Below are 14087 nucleotides of genomic sequence, written 5' to 3'. Positions count from 1 at the left end.
CAGAAAGCGAGATAAATGACATAGTATTTGGCAGAAGGTGAACTGCAGTAGAACAGAAACAGGCTGATTGTGATCAATACAGACCAGAATGGAAATTGCTGCTCTCTCATGTCCCTGCTTCAAGGGCGAGGGATGGAAACAGGAGTGGGCAATGGAATAGCCTGCCAGCAGAACACAACAAGTTGAAAAACTGGATAAGAGTATTCCTCACTGAAATATTTAGTATAATACTAAAGTTGTACCTGTTTGCAGTGCAATTCCACATCTGGTGTGCATTCAACCCATAGCTCTGCCACTTCCCCTCTATATATTGGCCGATAAGCAGCCATAAGATGTGTGTATATTTAGGAAATGTAAGGAAAATGAAGGTACATTCTTTCACCTTTGGTGGACGTGCCCTAGGATTAAGGCTTTCTGGGAAATGATATATAATGAATTGAAAAAGGTATTTAAATATACCTTCTTGAAGAAACCAGAGGCCTTTCTCTTGGGCATGGCCGGCCAAGTGGTGCCAAAGAAGGACAGAACTTTTTTTATGTATGCTACAACAGCAGCAAGAATACTCATCGCAAAGTATTGGAAGACGCAAGATCTACCCACTCTGGAAGAATGGCAGATGAAACTGATTGACTGTATGGGATTGGCAGAAATGACGAGCAGAATCCGTGACCAGGGAGAAGAGTCGGCAGAAGAAGATTGGAAAAAATTTAAGGACTATTTACAGAAATATTGTAAAATTAAGGAATGCTGAATGATGTTGGATTGAAACTGAGTGGTTTCTAGCTGTAATGATATAAAGGAACATGGATGAAAAAAAGGGTTTGGATAGAAAATAAGGTGATATTATAAGCTGTAATGCTTTAAGTTAAGGATTTGCTGAACAAATAATTTAAAAGGGAATACAAGAAGGGGAGGTATGAGGAGGTCAGAGAAATATGTTACTGAAAAGATTGTATTATGAACTATATGTCTTTTTTAATTTTTTTGTTTGTTTTTTGTTTGCATAAAAAATTGAAAATCTTAATAAATATCTTTTTTTTAAAAAAAGATGTGTGTATATTTAAGTGTATGCAGCTGTGTATTTGTGGAGTCCCCCTTCCCTCTTTCTGATGGAGGTGGCAAGCCTAGTCTTTGCCAAAGCATACTGCATTTCCCCCCACAGCAATACATCATTTGAGCTGGCACAGGTGTGCATTTTGTTCCTGTATCCCTCGTCCTAATCCATCTTTAGCAGATTTGCTCCCTAGATTGCTTTGCCTCCATTGTTTTGTGATTGCACAAACAACTTCCTCACTGTCTGCCAGCAGGTCTCTCTCCTCCCCCACCTCCCACCACAGTTTCTGATAATCTCTGGTTTAGTCTGCATGAGTTGTAATAATCTCTTTGCCTCGGTACACTCTTCATTGTTCAGGTAGGCATCTGTTTTTCTCCATGCTGCTTAATCTGGCACTGAAACCACTTCCATCTTCAAATCTATTGCCAGTTTTAAAATGAGAAAGCCAGGCATGGGGTTATCCAATATTACACAAGCCCATGGCCTGTGTAAGAAGGGTTTCATAAATTATTAGAGATCTTGTGCCATGAACAAGTTCAGATTTTACAATATTTCAAACGGATTTATGGAGATCATTTTGATTCCAGAATTGTTGAGTTAGTAAACAGCACTTTATTAATAATTGGGGCAAAATAATATACTATTGACCCTCATTGTGTGAAGGATACTATTCACGCTATATTGTTAAGGAAAAAATGTATTAATTGTATTATGGCAGGTATTATATATTTTAATTTAAAAATGCTAGAAATCATGGAACCATAGAATTTGAAAGTATCAAAACACTATATTCACCTTTCTTTAAAAAATGTTTTATTAATTTCCCAGAATACAAAACAAATAATAAACAATCATAGCAGTTTTGGTCTAGTGCCAGGTAAGTTAGGAATGTTACAATAATTCAAAAGTCTATTGTATAGAGATATCCATGCCATAATGTTGCACGTTGACAAAACAAAGAAATGGAAAACATATTACATCAAAATGATTGTGCTTGAACATTCCCTTGACTACCCTGTGGTGTGTTAAATACTCTGATAGGGCGACATCACTTTGAGTCATCTTGCTTCACTCCTTGACCAGGTTCAACAGGAGATATTTTGAGATCTTTCAGAAATAGCTTGGCCTTTCATCCCCGGGGTTTAGCACTACCAATTTAACAGAGAAGATTCTGAGTGCTGCTGTAAAGGGCTTGAAAGCTCAGAATCACTTTAATATCTCAGGATGTATATGTCTTGAAATATCTCTTTTTGTTCGTCATTGTTTTGCAATGCTTTTTACACCTGCTCTTTCTTTGCAGTACAGTTCAAAGCACACAGTGATATCTCTAGCCACATCTTCATTGCAAGATTGTGGGCCTTCTACTTTGTGTGCTCTTTTAGTACCCTCAGCAGTGACAGCAATTCCCATGTTTAGTCTCTTAAACCATTCCTTTAGAGATTTTGCCTCTCCCCTGACTTCTGTTTCAGGGATTGCCCTCAAACAAATTCCCTGCGGTCTCTGTTCAATTACTTCTCTGCCCACAACCCAAGGGCCTCAATTTTTAAAAAGTCTGTCTCTGCTTGATTGTCCAGGCCCATTCAGGGGGGGGGGTAGGTCTGTTGATAGCTATTTCGAAAGGGAATCTCTAGGTCCAGAAGCTGTACAGTGGTACCTCAGGTTAAGTACTTAATTCGTTCTGGAGGTCCGTTCTTAACCTGAAACTGTTCTTAACCTGAAGCACCACATTAGCTAATGGGGCCTCCTGATGCCGCCGTGCCGCCGGAGCACGATTTCTGTTCTTATCCTGAAGCAAAGTTCTTAACCTGAAGCACTATTTCTGGGTTAGCGGAGTCTGTAACCTGAAGTGTATGTAACCTGAAGCGTATGTAACCTGAGGTATCACTGTATTCCTCTGAATTCTAGTTACTGAGGGATAAACAACAGCGAAGAGCTATTGTTTTTATGGCCTGGTTGTGAGCTGCTCAGAAGCATCCATCTAGCCTTGATGGTCTTGTGAATCTTTGCCTCTGTCAGGCCCTCCTTCACAATTCCCAGGATGTGTCTTGGTTAGGCCACCAATTAGAATGCTAACATTCATGTTTTTGCTCTGACAATCTGTACTATGCGTCCCTGTCCTCTTGATCTTTAACGGTCTCTTTCTAATCTTCAGTTTAACATTGCAAGATGAATCCTCTCTTGTCTTCTGTTTGGATGGGCCTCAACCCAAATTCCTTTGCCTTCTGGAGATCCACTGTGACCTGTGGCAAGCCCAGCAGGGAAGACCCTACAGGCTGTGCCAGGGCTTCCAGTCTGGCCTTTTTGATAATCTCTGAGCCGGAAACATCAAGCCCAATTAGCATCCTCACACGGTTTCCACTGCAAATATTAAAATGTCCATGATGATATCTTCAAAGGAGCAGAATCACAAAGTCAAGCAATTCTCCCTTCCTGCAGTGCCATACAGATTTAATTTTTCTTTATTAGCTTCTAATTTGCAGGGTTTTGGGGTAGTCAAATGAGAAGGTGGGAGAATGAATTATGTAATATCACCTTGGGTGTTTGGCTGCACCGTGGTATAAGGATATGAAGTGGCAGCATAGCTAGAGGTATCGCTATTGTCAGAGGTTCAGGAGCAGAAGAGCAGGGGAGAGAGCAAATAGAGAGCGGAGGAGAGGAATCGGAGGGGAGCGTAGGGGAATATGACAGTGGACCGAGAGATTCCATGAGCTTCTCCAGCGAATCTGAAGATTCCCAGGAGGGGGCGCCTATGGTAAGGGCGAGGCGAATCCCAGAGGGGACGATCCATAAACAAGGAACCAGAGGGGAGTCCCAAGGGAGTAGCGGAGCAGTAGGGCCAGTTCCCCCACCAGAGCACAGTGGGGGGGAAGAGTCACGTGAGTCAGGGCCAGCTTCTCCTCCATCGGGGAGTGGGGAGACGGAGGGAAGACCAGGTCCAGCTAGCCTCCCCGAAAGGGGGAGCAGTGACACAAGTGTAACGGTCAGAAGGAAAGTGGGAGGCTGCGCGCGCGCGCCAAGTTCAAATGTGGAGGAGCGCGGGACAGCAGAAAACCCGGATTGGGAGCCAGGTCCTAAAGCCCGAAAGAGGGGGGGGGAGGAGTCGGGAGAATCAGCGTCAGAAGAATCTCGGAGGGCTGAGACTCCGACTAGCAGAAAGACCCAGAGAAAGAAGGAACAGAGGAAGAGGTGGAGTAAGGCTAGAATCTTAAGCTGGTGTCAGGGGGGAGGAGACTCAGATGGGAGTTCTACGGTCTGACGGATAGATGTAGCGTTGCGCGCTGCGCGTCTAGAAATGAGACTGAACTTCAATAAAGACTTTTAAACTTGAGCAAGGAGCAGCGTTGGTCTTGTGTGAGCTGGGACCTTGGGCAGCGCTGACAGCTATCATTAACAGATATAATTAATTCTCACATTTAGCAACCAATGGAATGAAAGTAATTACCATATTATCTCTCCCAGCCTGCGGGAATAAGAGGGGCAGTAAAGAGCATATGAGCAGAAAAGTAGTATCTAAAATAATATTTAGCAAACAGATCTCAGAATGAATAAGGCCAGGAGAACTAAGGGCTTGTTCTTTTAAACACATTTGGATCTTGACACACATGACGCATGACTGTTCAGAGCCCGATTATCAGAGCAGATTTTTTTATATATTAAATACCCCAGAACTCACAGATAGAGTGGCTATTTCTGTATTGCCAAAAAGAGAGAAAAATACAATACCTAAAAAGACAACAACAAACGACAGTTGGGCTTAAAATTCACAAATGCTAAATTGTATGTATGTATGTATGTATGTATGTATGTATGTATGTATGCAATTTTTAGAAATGATTACGATGATTAGAAATCAGTGCATTACACCATAGCAAGATTGACTGAGCTCAGATGACCTGGGAGGTTGTTCCACCTGTTGTCCATATTCTAACTGCTGATAAGCTACTTCAAGGGCCACTTCTCCTTGTTGCTTTCCCCTTTACCTGTTGGTGTTGATCTGAGCATTTCTGTTGGCATAAGGGGCAGGAGTCTGATTTTAGATAATGTCATCATGCCTTTCTGGCATCAACCTGTAAGTTGACTGGAATTCTGGTTAGATTAAACTCTGAATAATGAGCAGGTCAGGAACATAAACCATGGTTTGTTCCTGCTTTATTTGAACCAGCACTAGTTTAAACTAACTAGAAGTCCCCAAGTTCTTCGTTGCAGAAACTTCTGTAGTCTTCCTGGTATCTGAGGAAAAGGAAGTGGGGAAAATACAGGCCTGAGGTGCTCAGAGGTAAAGGTAAAGGGACCCCTGACCATTAGGTCCAGTCGTGACCGACTCTGGGGTTGCGGCGCTCATCTTGCTTTATCGGCCGAGGTAGCCGGCGTACAGCTTCCGGGTCATGTGGCCAGCATGACTAAGCCGCTTCTGGTGAAACCAGAGCAGCGCACGGAAACACCGTTTACCTTCCCACCAGCGTGGTACCTATTTATCTACTTGCACTTTGACGTGCTTTCGAACTGCTAGGTTGGCAGGAGCAGGGACTGAGCAACGGGAGCTCCCCCCGTTGCGGGGATTCGAACCGCCGACCTTCTGATCAGCAAGCCCTAGGCTCTGTGGTTTAACCCACAGTGCCACCCGCGTCCCTTGAGGTGCTCATAGACATAGCACTAAATCACAGTTTAGTCTGGCATCTGAAAAGGACCAGAATATATAGCTAAGATGAAATTTGAAAGTGGCATTTCCAAGCTCACACTCTTTGGCAGTGTATGCCTTCTAGCTTTGCATACTCATTTGGTTTCAGAATCAGGGACAGCTCGCACAGGATGCAAAACAACAACAAACCCAAACAAATGCTGGGCTGAACACACGCCATCATTTGATGGCAACTCTTTGTCCCTGTTTTTTCTCTTCACTTCTACTGAGCAACACTGCAGCACCTTTCCTCCTCTTCCTCCTCTTCTTAATTTAAAAGAGAGTTCACAGCAGTGATATAGAAAATAGAACCCACAGTGGAAGAACCCTCCTCTTAATTCAAGGCCAGTGGCATTTTCTTGATCATAGTAATTTATGGAGCATTAGTTGCCATAACAACCAAAAACAGCTTTTAGGGTGTCAGTATTTTCCTTTGTAAGGTGAATTTAGTGTCTAGTGAGAGGAGGGAGGCAGGGGAAAAACAGCAGCGTAATCTCTGCAAACTGGAGGGCTTGGCTTAATCGCAGGAACTACATGACACCCCCTAGCGCTCTCATGCTATCTGCTGTCTTGCCAAAAATGAACTTGGCAGTCTGTAACCGTCTATCTAATCACGGTCAAAAAGTGATAGGATGTGAATGACAACTCTTGGTGGGGGGTGAGCATCAGATGATACTAGGGATGTAAAGAGGCAGCGATTTCCATCCTATAACTGGGATCGTTGGATTCAGCACTGTTTCTTTTCTGTTACAGTTCGGCTTCCACTGAAACCAAACATTATTTGTCTCTTGTGGAGGACAAGGTTACCAATGGCTGCTAGTCACAATGGCTACACTTTGCCTCCAGAGTCAGAGGCATTAATGCTTCTGAATACATTTGCTGGGATCTGCTCTTGTGCACAGATCCCGCTTGCCAGTTTCCCACAGGCATTGGGTTGGGCGATGGGCCTGATCCACCAGGCTTTTCTTACGTTACTACATTCTTTCCTTTGTGGCTTTAACTAATGTAATCAATTAAGCAATCAACGACGTAATCCGTTTCAGTGTATTTCAGTGGAAGGGAATTGCCTCCAACAATGAAGAAAACTACTTAACTTATTTACATAACATTTGAGGACCAAAAAAGAATCCCCACAAACCACAAATACTGCTTTTACACACTTGCGTAATGTCTGTACCTGACCTCAGAAGAACATGCACATGGTGGCAGTTTCCTTTCCCATTTCCAGCAGAATTCTCCAATGTCCCTAATGTTGGGATAGGAAGTTTGTGTACGATTGTGTGCTTTGTAAATTTGTGCAACTCCAAGAGATCTACCGTATTTTTCGCTCCATAAGGCGCACTTTTTCCCTCCTAAAAAGTAAGGGGAAATGTATGTGCGTCTTATGGAGCGAATGCAGGCTGGAGGCAGGTAGGAAAAGCCCCCAAGAGCCACACACAAGCTCCGCACGGCTCTTGCGGGCTTTTCCCCAGGAGGGAGAAGGGACTGACATGGCCAGTCAGTCCCTTCTCCCTCCTCGTAGAAAAGCCCGCAGGAGCCGCGTGCTCCTTAAAGGGTGTGCGGCTCCTGTGGGCTTTTGCAGGGGTATTGCCATAGCCGCGTGCAGCCCCTCTGGCCGGGCGAGGCTGCACTCGGCTATGTCTTGGCTTCTTTGCTCTTTGGGGCTGGGGGGGGGACCCAGGCTTCCCCCGGCAGCCCCAGAAGCTCTTTGGGGGCTGGGGGGGAATAAGTTTTTTTTCTCTTGATTTCTCCCTCTAAAAACTAGGTGCACCTTATGGTCCGGTGCGCCTTATGGAGCGAAAAATACGGTAAACCATACCTTGTTTCATTTTAATTTTCTGTTTCTAGCTTGTTGGTTATGCGGGGAAAAGCACAGCCTTTCTCTTCCAGTTAGCGTACAGGGGCCTTCATGTTTTCTGGTGACTTCTTTTCAAACCGCACAGCAGGTTGGTGTTCAGTGGGCTGTCTGGGGACCAAGACACAACATGTGTTCTCAATTTTGGGCCTTTTATATTAGGAATTTTCCACTGTGCAATTACGTTAAATTTGGAGGCGCCTGAGAAGTGCACCTTCGCCCCGGCAACAACACACACACATACACTGCAAGGTTACACGAATGAAATAACAATAGCTGGAAAGGAAAACAAAGTTCAAATAGGATTTCTTCTCCCGTGGTGGCAGGCTGCCCACATGGGGTCAGGGACTTAATGCTAACCCCGCTGTCAGTCAACTCTTGTAGCAAAAGATGAAAAGTGAGGTTTCATAAATCACACTGGAAATTATCATCCTGCTCCTCGTACGTGTGTGGGGTGGGGGTTCTTCTTTTTTTGCACACACATGTTAGAAACAATAAGGAACTCATTCTGCCCCAAAATAAAGCATGAAACGAAAACCACATTAAATGTTTCTCATGATACATTTTGAAGACATCATCGCCTACAATGGTTTCCTGTTGTCTGGTGACATTGTCTTGCAGCTGCACATGCAAATGTATCGCTTCAGAAAGGAGAGAGAGGCTGAGAAATAGTTCATATAAGAGGGTTAAATGGCAGTCCTGTGCACAGTTACCCTAGACTGTGCCCCATTTAATTCAGTGGGATTTACTCCTAAATACACAGGGATAGGATTGCAGTGTTGCTGCAGCATCGTGAGAGTAAAGAGGATTAGATATCACATTTGTCATAAACCCAGTAGACGGACACATACTAGCTGACATCTCTCAGGGCCAAAACAGATGAGATGCAAGCAATCTGTAACTGGATCTCCCAATTTTTATCTTTATTTTTAAAAACAAACTTAAAGGCAGTGGGGTGAGTACTTGAATTTTCTGCAAGAAAGCATTGTTTAATCCTGCCTCTTTCCATACAACTCAGGTGATCAAAATCTCCCTATTCCCAAAGCTGTGGGACTGACAAAGGCCTGGTATTTAATGCAATTACCTGTCCGTCCGTCCCCCAATTGCTTGCATCTATTCCTTCTCCAGTCACATGGGAATTAGTGCAGAAGTTGAAAATGTCAAGTCAAAGTCAGGTGCTGCAGATGAGTCCTTTTAAGTATCTGAGATGGTGTTCTCAAGAGTTGCTGTTTTCAGATGTATAACTTTTTGTCCTACAAACTCCAACTGTGTCTAGATTTTCTGCCAAAGCCAATGAACAGAATCAGAACAGTGGTAGAGTACAGCGGTACCTTGGTTCTCAAACTTAATCCATTTTGGAAGTGTGTTCCAAAACCAAAGCGTTCCAAAACCAAGGCGCACTTTCCCATAGAAAGTAATGCAAAACGGATTAATCCATTCCAGACTTTTAAAAGCAACCCCTAAAACAGAAATTTAACATGAGTTTTACTATCCAACGAGACCATTGATCCATAAAATGAAAGCAATAAACAATATACTGCAGTCACACAATCAATTAATCAGTAGCTGAACTGGGTTCCACGCAGTCACAAAAACAAAACAAAAAGACCTGCAAAAACAAAAACGCAAAACAAATAGCAAAAACAGACAGACCTCAGTGTAACACTCAGATAGTCAGCATAACACTCAAATCGGAAGTGTGGCACTCAAATTGTCAGCGTAACACTCACGTTCAGCTTCGGAAAAAGATTGCAAACCTTCTGGGTTTGCAGTGTTTGGGTTCCAAGTTGTTTGAGTACCAAGGTGTTTGAGAACCAAGGTACCACTGTGAAGCTGTTCAGCGTTCGCCTTATGCCTTAATGGCTTTTTCTGTAATGTACCAAAGAGTTACATCTACCTCTTCGGGCTGACTCACCATGTGAGAAGTCTAATCAGCCAGCAGTTCTAGGATGGAGAAGTGGACATACATAATTTGTTCCATGGCACGCGCAGTGTAAGATGCAACCTCGGTGCTCTGCACATTGTTTGTGTGATTTTCCCCCCTTTCCTCCTTTAGCCACCCCCAGAAAAGGAGAGGTCATGTCCAAGAAATTTACACAAATGAGACATGCACACTCCATGCACACTCCAACATCCCAATCCCTGCTGGCTCAATCCTCAGATCTTTGTACATTGAGCGGAAGTCTGAAAGGGAAACCCATGTGCATTCAGCTGAACATGTGCAGGCTTTTCCATGCGATTGGGAACCCAGATTACACAGGGTTGCATGGAGGATGGTGTGTGTGTATTCAGCTGCACATGCATTGACTCCTCCTTCAGGCCTTTTCCACCCAACTTGCAAATGTTTGGGGGTGTAGCCTGTCTGAAAAGTGACACTGGAGGTGGGATCATTACACCTGGCTCCCTTCCCACTTTCCTGCATTACTGGAAACTGTGATGCATAACTTCCCTATAAAACTACTGAATCCACCTGGTGTAAACCAGTCGTTTGAAGGTACAACACAACCTTCACAGCCCAGTCCTTTGATTTGAGCCAACAGCAGGTGACTGTTTAGAAGGGGTAAAACTAGCACAGTTGCAACATTACAGAAATCATCTTGTTGCACCAACTTGTAATGACATCGCTTCTGTGTACTGGGCTGCAACAGCATCACCGTTTTTCAGGATCAGGATTCCAAAATGTGTGCCCATGTTACTGCTTTACGCTTCTTTCCTTCTCATGCATACATTAACAATGGGTTTTCATAACTTCCTCCTTCTTCTGCATAGCTGATAATTCCCACACAACCACACACCATCTTCCAAGTCTCCATTATATGCAGGGACAGATGTCTCAGTCTTATGAATAATCAGATGTAGATTAACTAACTGAGGTGAAAATTCACCTCACACTCCTCTGGCCCACATAAAAGGAAAAAGAAAGCAAGCATGAAATTAATTTTATTTACCGGTAAATGATAAACCAGAACATGAATTGTGATGATGCGAAAATAAATTAATTTCAGCAGTCTTCAAGTGAGTCAAGTTAAATGTCAGGTGTGTACCCCGGAAATATTTAATAGCTGCTTTTCCTTGCAACTTCATGAAGGGAACCCAGAGTTGGCATAAGACAGAATCCAGTCCTTCAAGATTTATAACTGTGCAGACCCATCTAGTTTGTTCAGATGCAATACTGGAATGGATGGATGGAAGGGAGTGAGGGATGAAGGACAAAAAACGGCTGTTGCATTTTATTATCATTTATTTAACATGTATGTTCTTAAGTTCCTTAATTAACCCCTCCATGGATGCTTTTCCCCCTTTGAGCCACCAGGAATCTTTCTGAAAATACTCGTGAACCTGCACTTAGCTTTCAACCCCTTTTAAAATCCAGGTACAGTGGTACCTCAGGTTAAGTACTTAATTCGTTCCGGAGGTCCGTACTTAACCTGAAACTGTTCTTAACCTGAAGCACCACTTTAGCTAATGGGGCCTCCTGCTGCTGCCGCGCCGCCAGAGCACGATTTCTGTTCTCATCCTGAAGCAAAGTTCTTAACCTGAAGCACTATTTTTAAGGTTAGCGGAGTCTGTAACCTGAAGCATATGTAACCGGAGGTACCACTGTAATGGCCTAGGAAGCTCTGTCATTCCCCTGACACTTGTTGGCTAGTTTTACAGTGAGAAGACCAGCAAAGGGCAGAAAGCTTCCATCAGTGGCAGATCAACACCCTGGAGTGTTGCATGTCTTCTAGGCTGTCCCTTAAGCATGATGGTGAGGCCCAGCAGGCCTGGCCAACGTGCCACAAGAAACATGTTCCGTAAACACAATCCAGAATTCCACGCGGTGCGTAGGGATTCTGCGGGAGATATGCAGGGGTTTCTTGGCAATTAAGTCAAACGTTCTAAAACCATGGGACTGGTCTTAGCACACAAAAGGTATGTGCAAAACTAGATCCCATCTTGTTCAAAAAGACTTAATTCTGGTTGGTGGGAGAGGGGCATGCTTTTTGATGTCTGCGGCAGTATATGGATAGGCTTTCCTGTTGGACTTTTTTTGGCAGCAACTACGTGTAGAAATATGGGACGCAGGTGGCGCTGTGGGTTAAACCACAAAGCCTAGGGCTTGCCGATCAGAAGGTCAGCGGTTCGAATCCCAGTGACGGGGTGAGCTCCCGTTGCTCGGTCCCAGCTCCTGCCAACCTAGCAGTTCGAAAGCACATCATGTGCAAGTAGATAAATAGGTACCGCTCCGGCGGGAAGGTAAACGGCGTTTTCATGAGCTGCTCTGGTTCGCCAGAAGCGGCTTAGTCATGCTGGCCCCATGACCCGGAAGCTGTCTGCAGACAAACGGCGGCTCCCTCGGCCTATAGAGCGAGATGAGCGTGCAACCCCAGAGTCGGTCACGACTGGACCTAATGGTCAGGGTTCCCTTTACCTTTACCTTACGTGTAGAAAATGAGACATTAAGTGTGTATCACCATACATGGCAGTAATCAGATTGCTAGATATGGTGGCTATGGCCTACTTCCATTTTTGGAGGAAGCCTATGCCTCTGAATAACAGTTGCTGAGAATCACAAGTGGGAAGGGTGCTTTTGCACTCATGTTCTTCTTTCAAGCTTCCCACAGGCATCTGCTTTGCCACCAGAGTGCTGGACTGGATGGGCCTTTGACCTGATAGGGACGCGGGTGGCACTGTGGTCTAAACCACTGAGCCCCTTGGGTTTGCCAGTCGGAAGGTTGGCGGTTTGAATCCCTGTGACGGAGTGAGCTCCCATTGCTCTGTCCCACCTAGCAGTTCGAAGGCACACCAGTGCAAGTAGGGAAGGTAAACGGCGTTTCCGTGTGCCGTGGTTTCTGTCACGGTGTTCCGTCTCGCCAGAAGCAGTTTAGTCATGCTGGCCACATGACCTGGAAAGCTGTCTGTGGACAAACGCCAGCTCCCTCGGCCTGAAAGCAAGATGAGCACCGCACCCCATAGTCACTTTTGACTGGACTTAACTGTCCAGGGGTCCTTGACTTTTACCTACCTTACCTTGGCCTGATCCACAGGGCTCTTCTTCTTTTCACTATTCTACAAGGAAGTTGTATCTTTATAGGAAGTGCATCATACATACCCCCCCAAAAAAAACCAACTATGGGGTTTTAAAGAGATTGGGTAGCTTTTCTTGATGAACTCTTCCGAATCGATTCATGCTAGAAGATTTTGTGACTCAAACCTCCTCCTCCAGAAGGGCACATTCATTGTGTCTTTGCAGGAGTGATCAGCTCCCAAACCCTCAGCTAAAAGCAAGTGCATTGCATGTAGGAGACTGCAGGTTTGCCGTTGCATTGGACAACTGAATTGGGCTAGATGGTCCGGGCAGGTATGAGGCAGCAGCATATGCTCTGAGGATGTAAAATCGACCTTTTCTGGATAACGAGGCTTCTCGTGGTCACATGACCAGAAGTTGCCTTTGCTGATGGCACTCAGTTTGACAGGGGGGTCAAGCAGGTTGCAGCTGCCCCAGATATACTTGATTCCTACATCTTGTAAATGTAAGTCGCTGTCAGTCATGAACGGCAACAAGCAGGCTGATATGTCAATAGGAATTTTCTCTCTTATTACTCTCCCTGCCCAGTGAGAGAAGACACCTGTCAGGTTATCACCGGGAATATATTTCCCTCTGCCTTTCGTAATTTAGAGGCTGTTTCCTCGTGTCCTTTACCACACGCAGCAAGGTGCCGTTCGCGTTTTTGCAAGTCTCCCATGCATTTGTGTCCCCCAAAAACAAGGGGCAGTCTTTATATATTGTGAAAAGGTGTGTGTGTGTGTGTGTGTGTGTGTGTGTATATATATAATGTGATTTCCTGCCATTTACAATTACACCTGAATGATAAGCCAGGTGAGAAGTGCTGTGCCGGAGGACTGACCCCTGTAATGCCAACCCAAAATCAGATATACTAGAAATATTGTGCAGGGAAGAAATTGACTGTCAGATTTGATCAGTGTCATTAAATAGGCTGTCATCGGAGTACTAGATGTTTCGTTCAGATACAAACACAGCTGCTGTTTCTGATGGCTGCTGAATGCAGATAACACAGGTTTTTTTGCGGGGGGGGAGAAAGTGTTGACGTGAGCAGTAGTGATTTCCGCTCCATTGTCTTGATGCTCTCTTCATCTCTCTCCGTCCCTGCTCCTCTGCCCCTTTCAGGTACAACGTGTTTGATTGCGTTGCTGTCAGATAAGGAGCTCACGGTGGCCAACGTTGGGGATTCGAGGGGCGTCTTGTGCGATAAGGATGGCAATGCTATCCCTTTGTCGCACGATCACAAGCCCTACCAGCTCAAGGAGAGGAAGAGGATTAAAAGAGCCGGTAAGCTTATAAAGTTTGGTGTTTACTTCTGTGGGCCTTATATACTGTGGGTTTATATACTGTAATAAACTCGGCGGGAAGATGTTGTTTGCATTTTTGGAAATACGGCTGTATGGAGCTTCTCCTCAGGGAGTGGAGAGGCTGGAGCCAGCCAGTATGGCCTGTA

The 14087-nt window shown here is 44.7% G+C and overlaps 1 protein-coding gene across 1 annotated transcript in view; it reads left to right on the top strand.

Annotated features, from left to right (window-relative positions):
- PPM1L (protein phosphatase, Mg2+/Mn2+ dependent 1L) overlaps positions 1-14087 on the top strand; it is a 173354-nt gene that overhangs the window by 154053 nt on the left and 5214 nt on the right. Inside the window, exon 4 of the mRNA XM_053390424.1 lies at positions 13760-13921. Within this exon, the coding sequence (XP_053246399.1) occupies positions 13760-13921 (162 nt within the window). The remainder of the gene's footprint in view (positions 1-13759; positions 13922-14087) is intronic.

The sequence above is a fragment of the Podarcis raffonei genome, chromosome 5, assembly GCF_027172205.1.
Source record: "Podarcis raffonei isolate rPodRaf1 chromosome 5, rPodRaf1.pri, whole genome shotgun sequence".
NCBI lineage: Eukaryota > Metazoa > Chordata > Lepidosauria > Squamata > Lacertidae > Podarcis > Podarcis raffonei.
The sequence above is the reverse complement of the archived record's forward strand: the minus strand, read 5'-3'. Positions and strand labels throughout refer to the sequence as shown.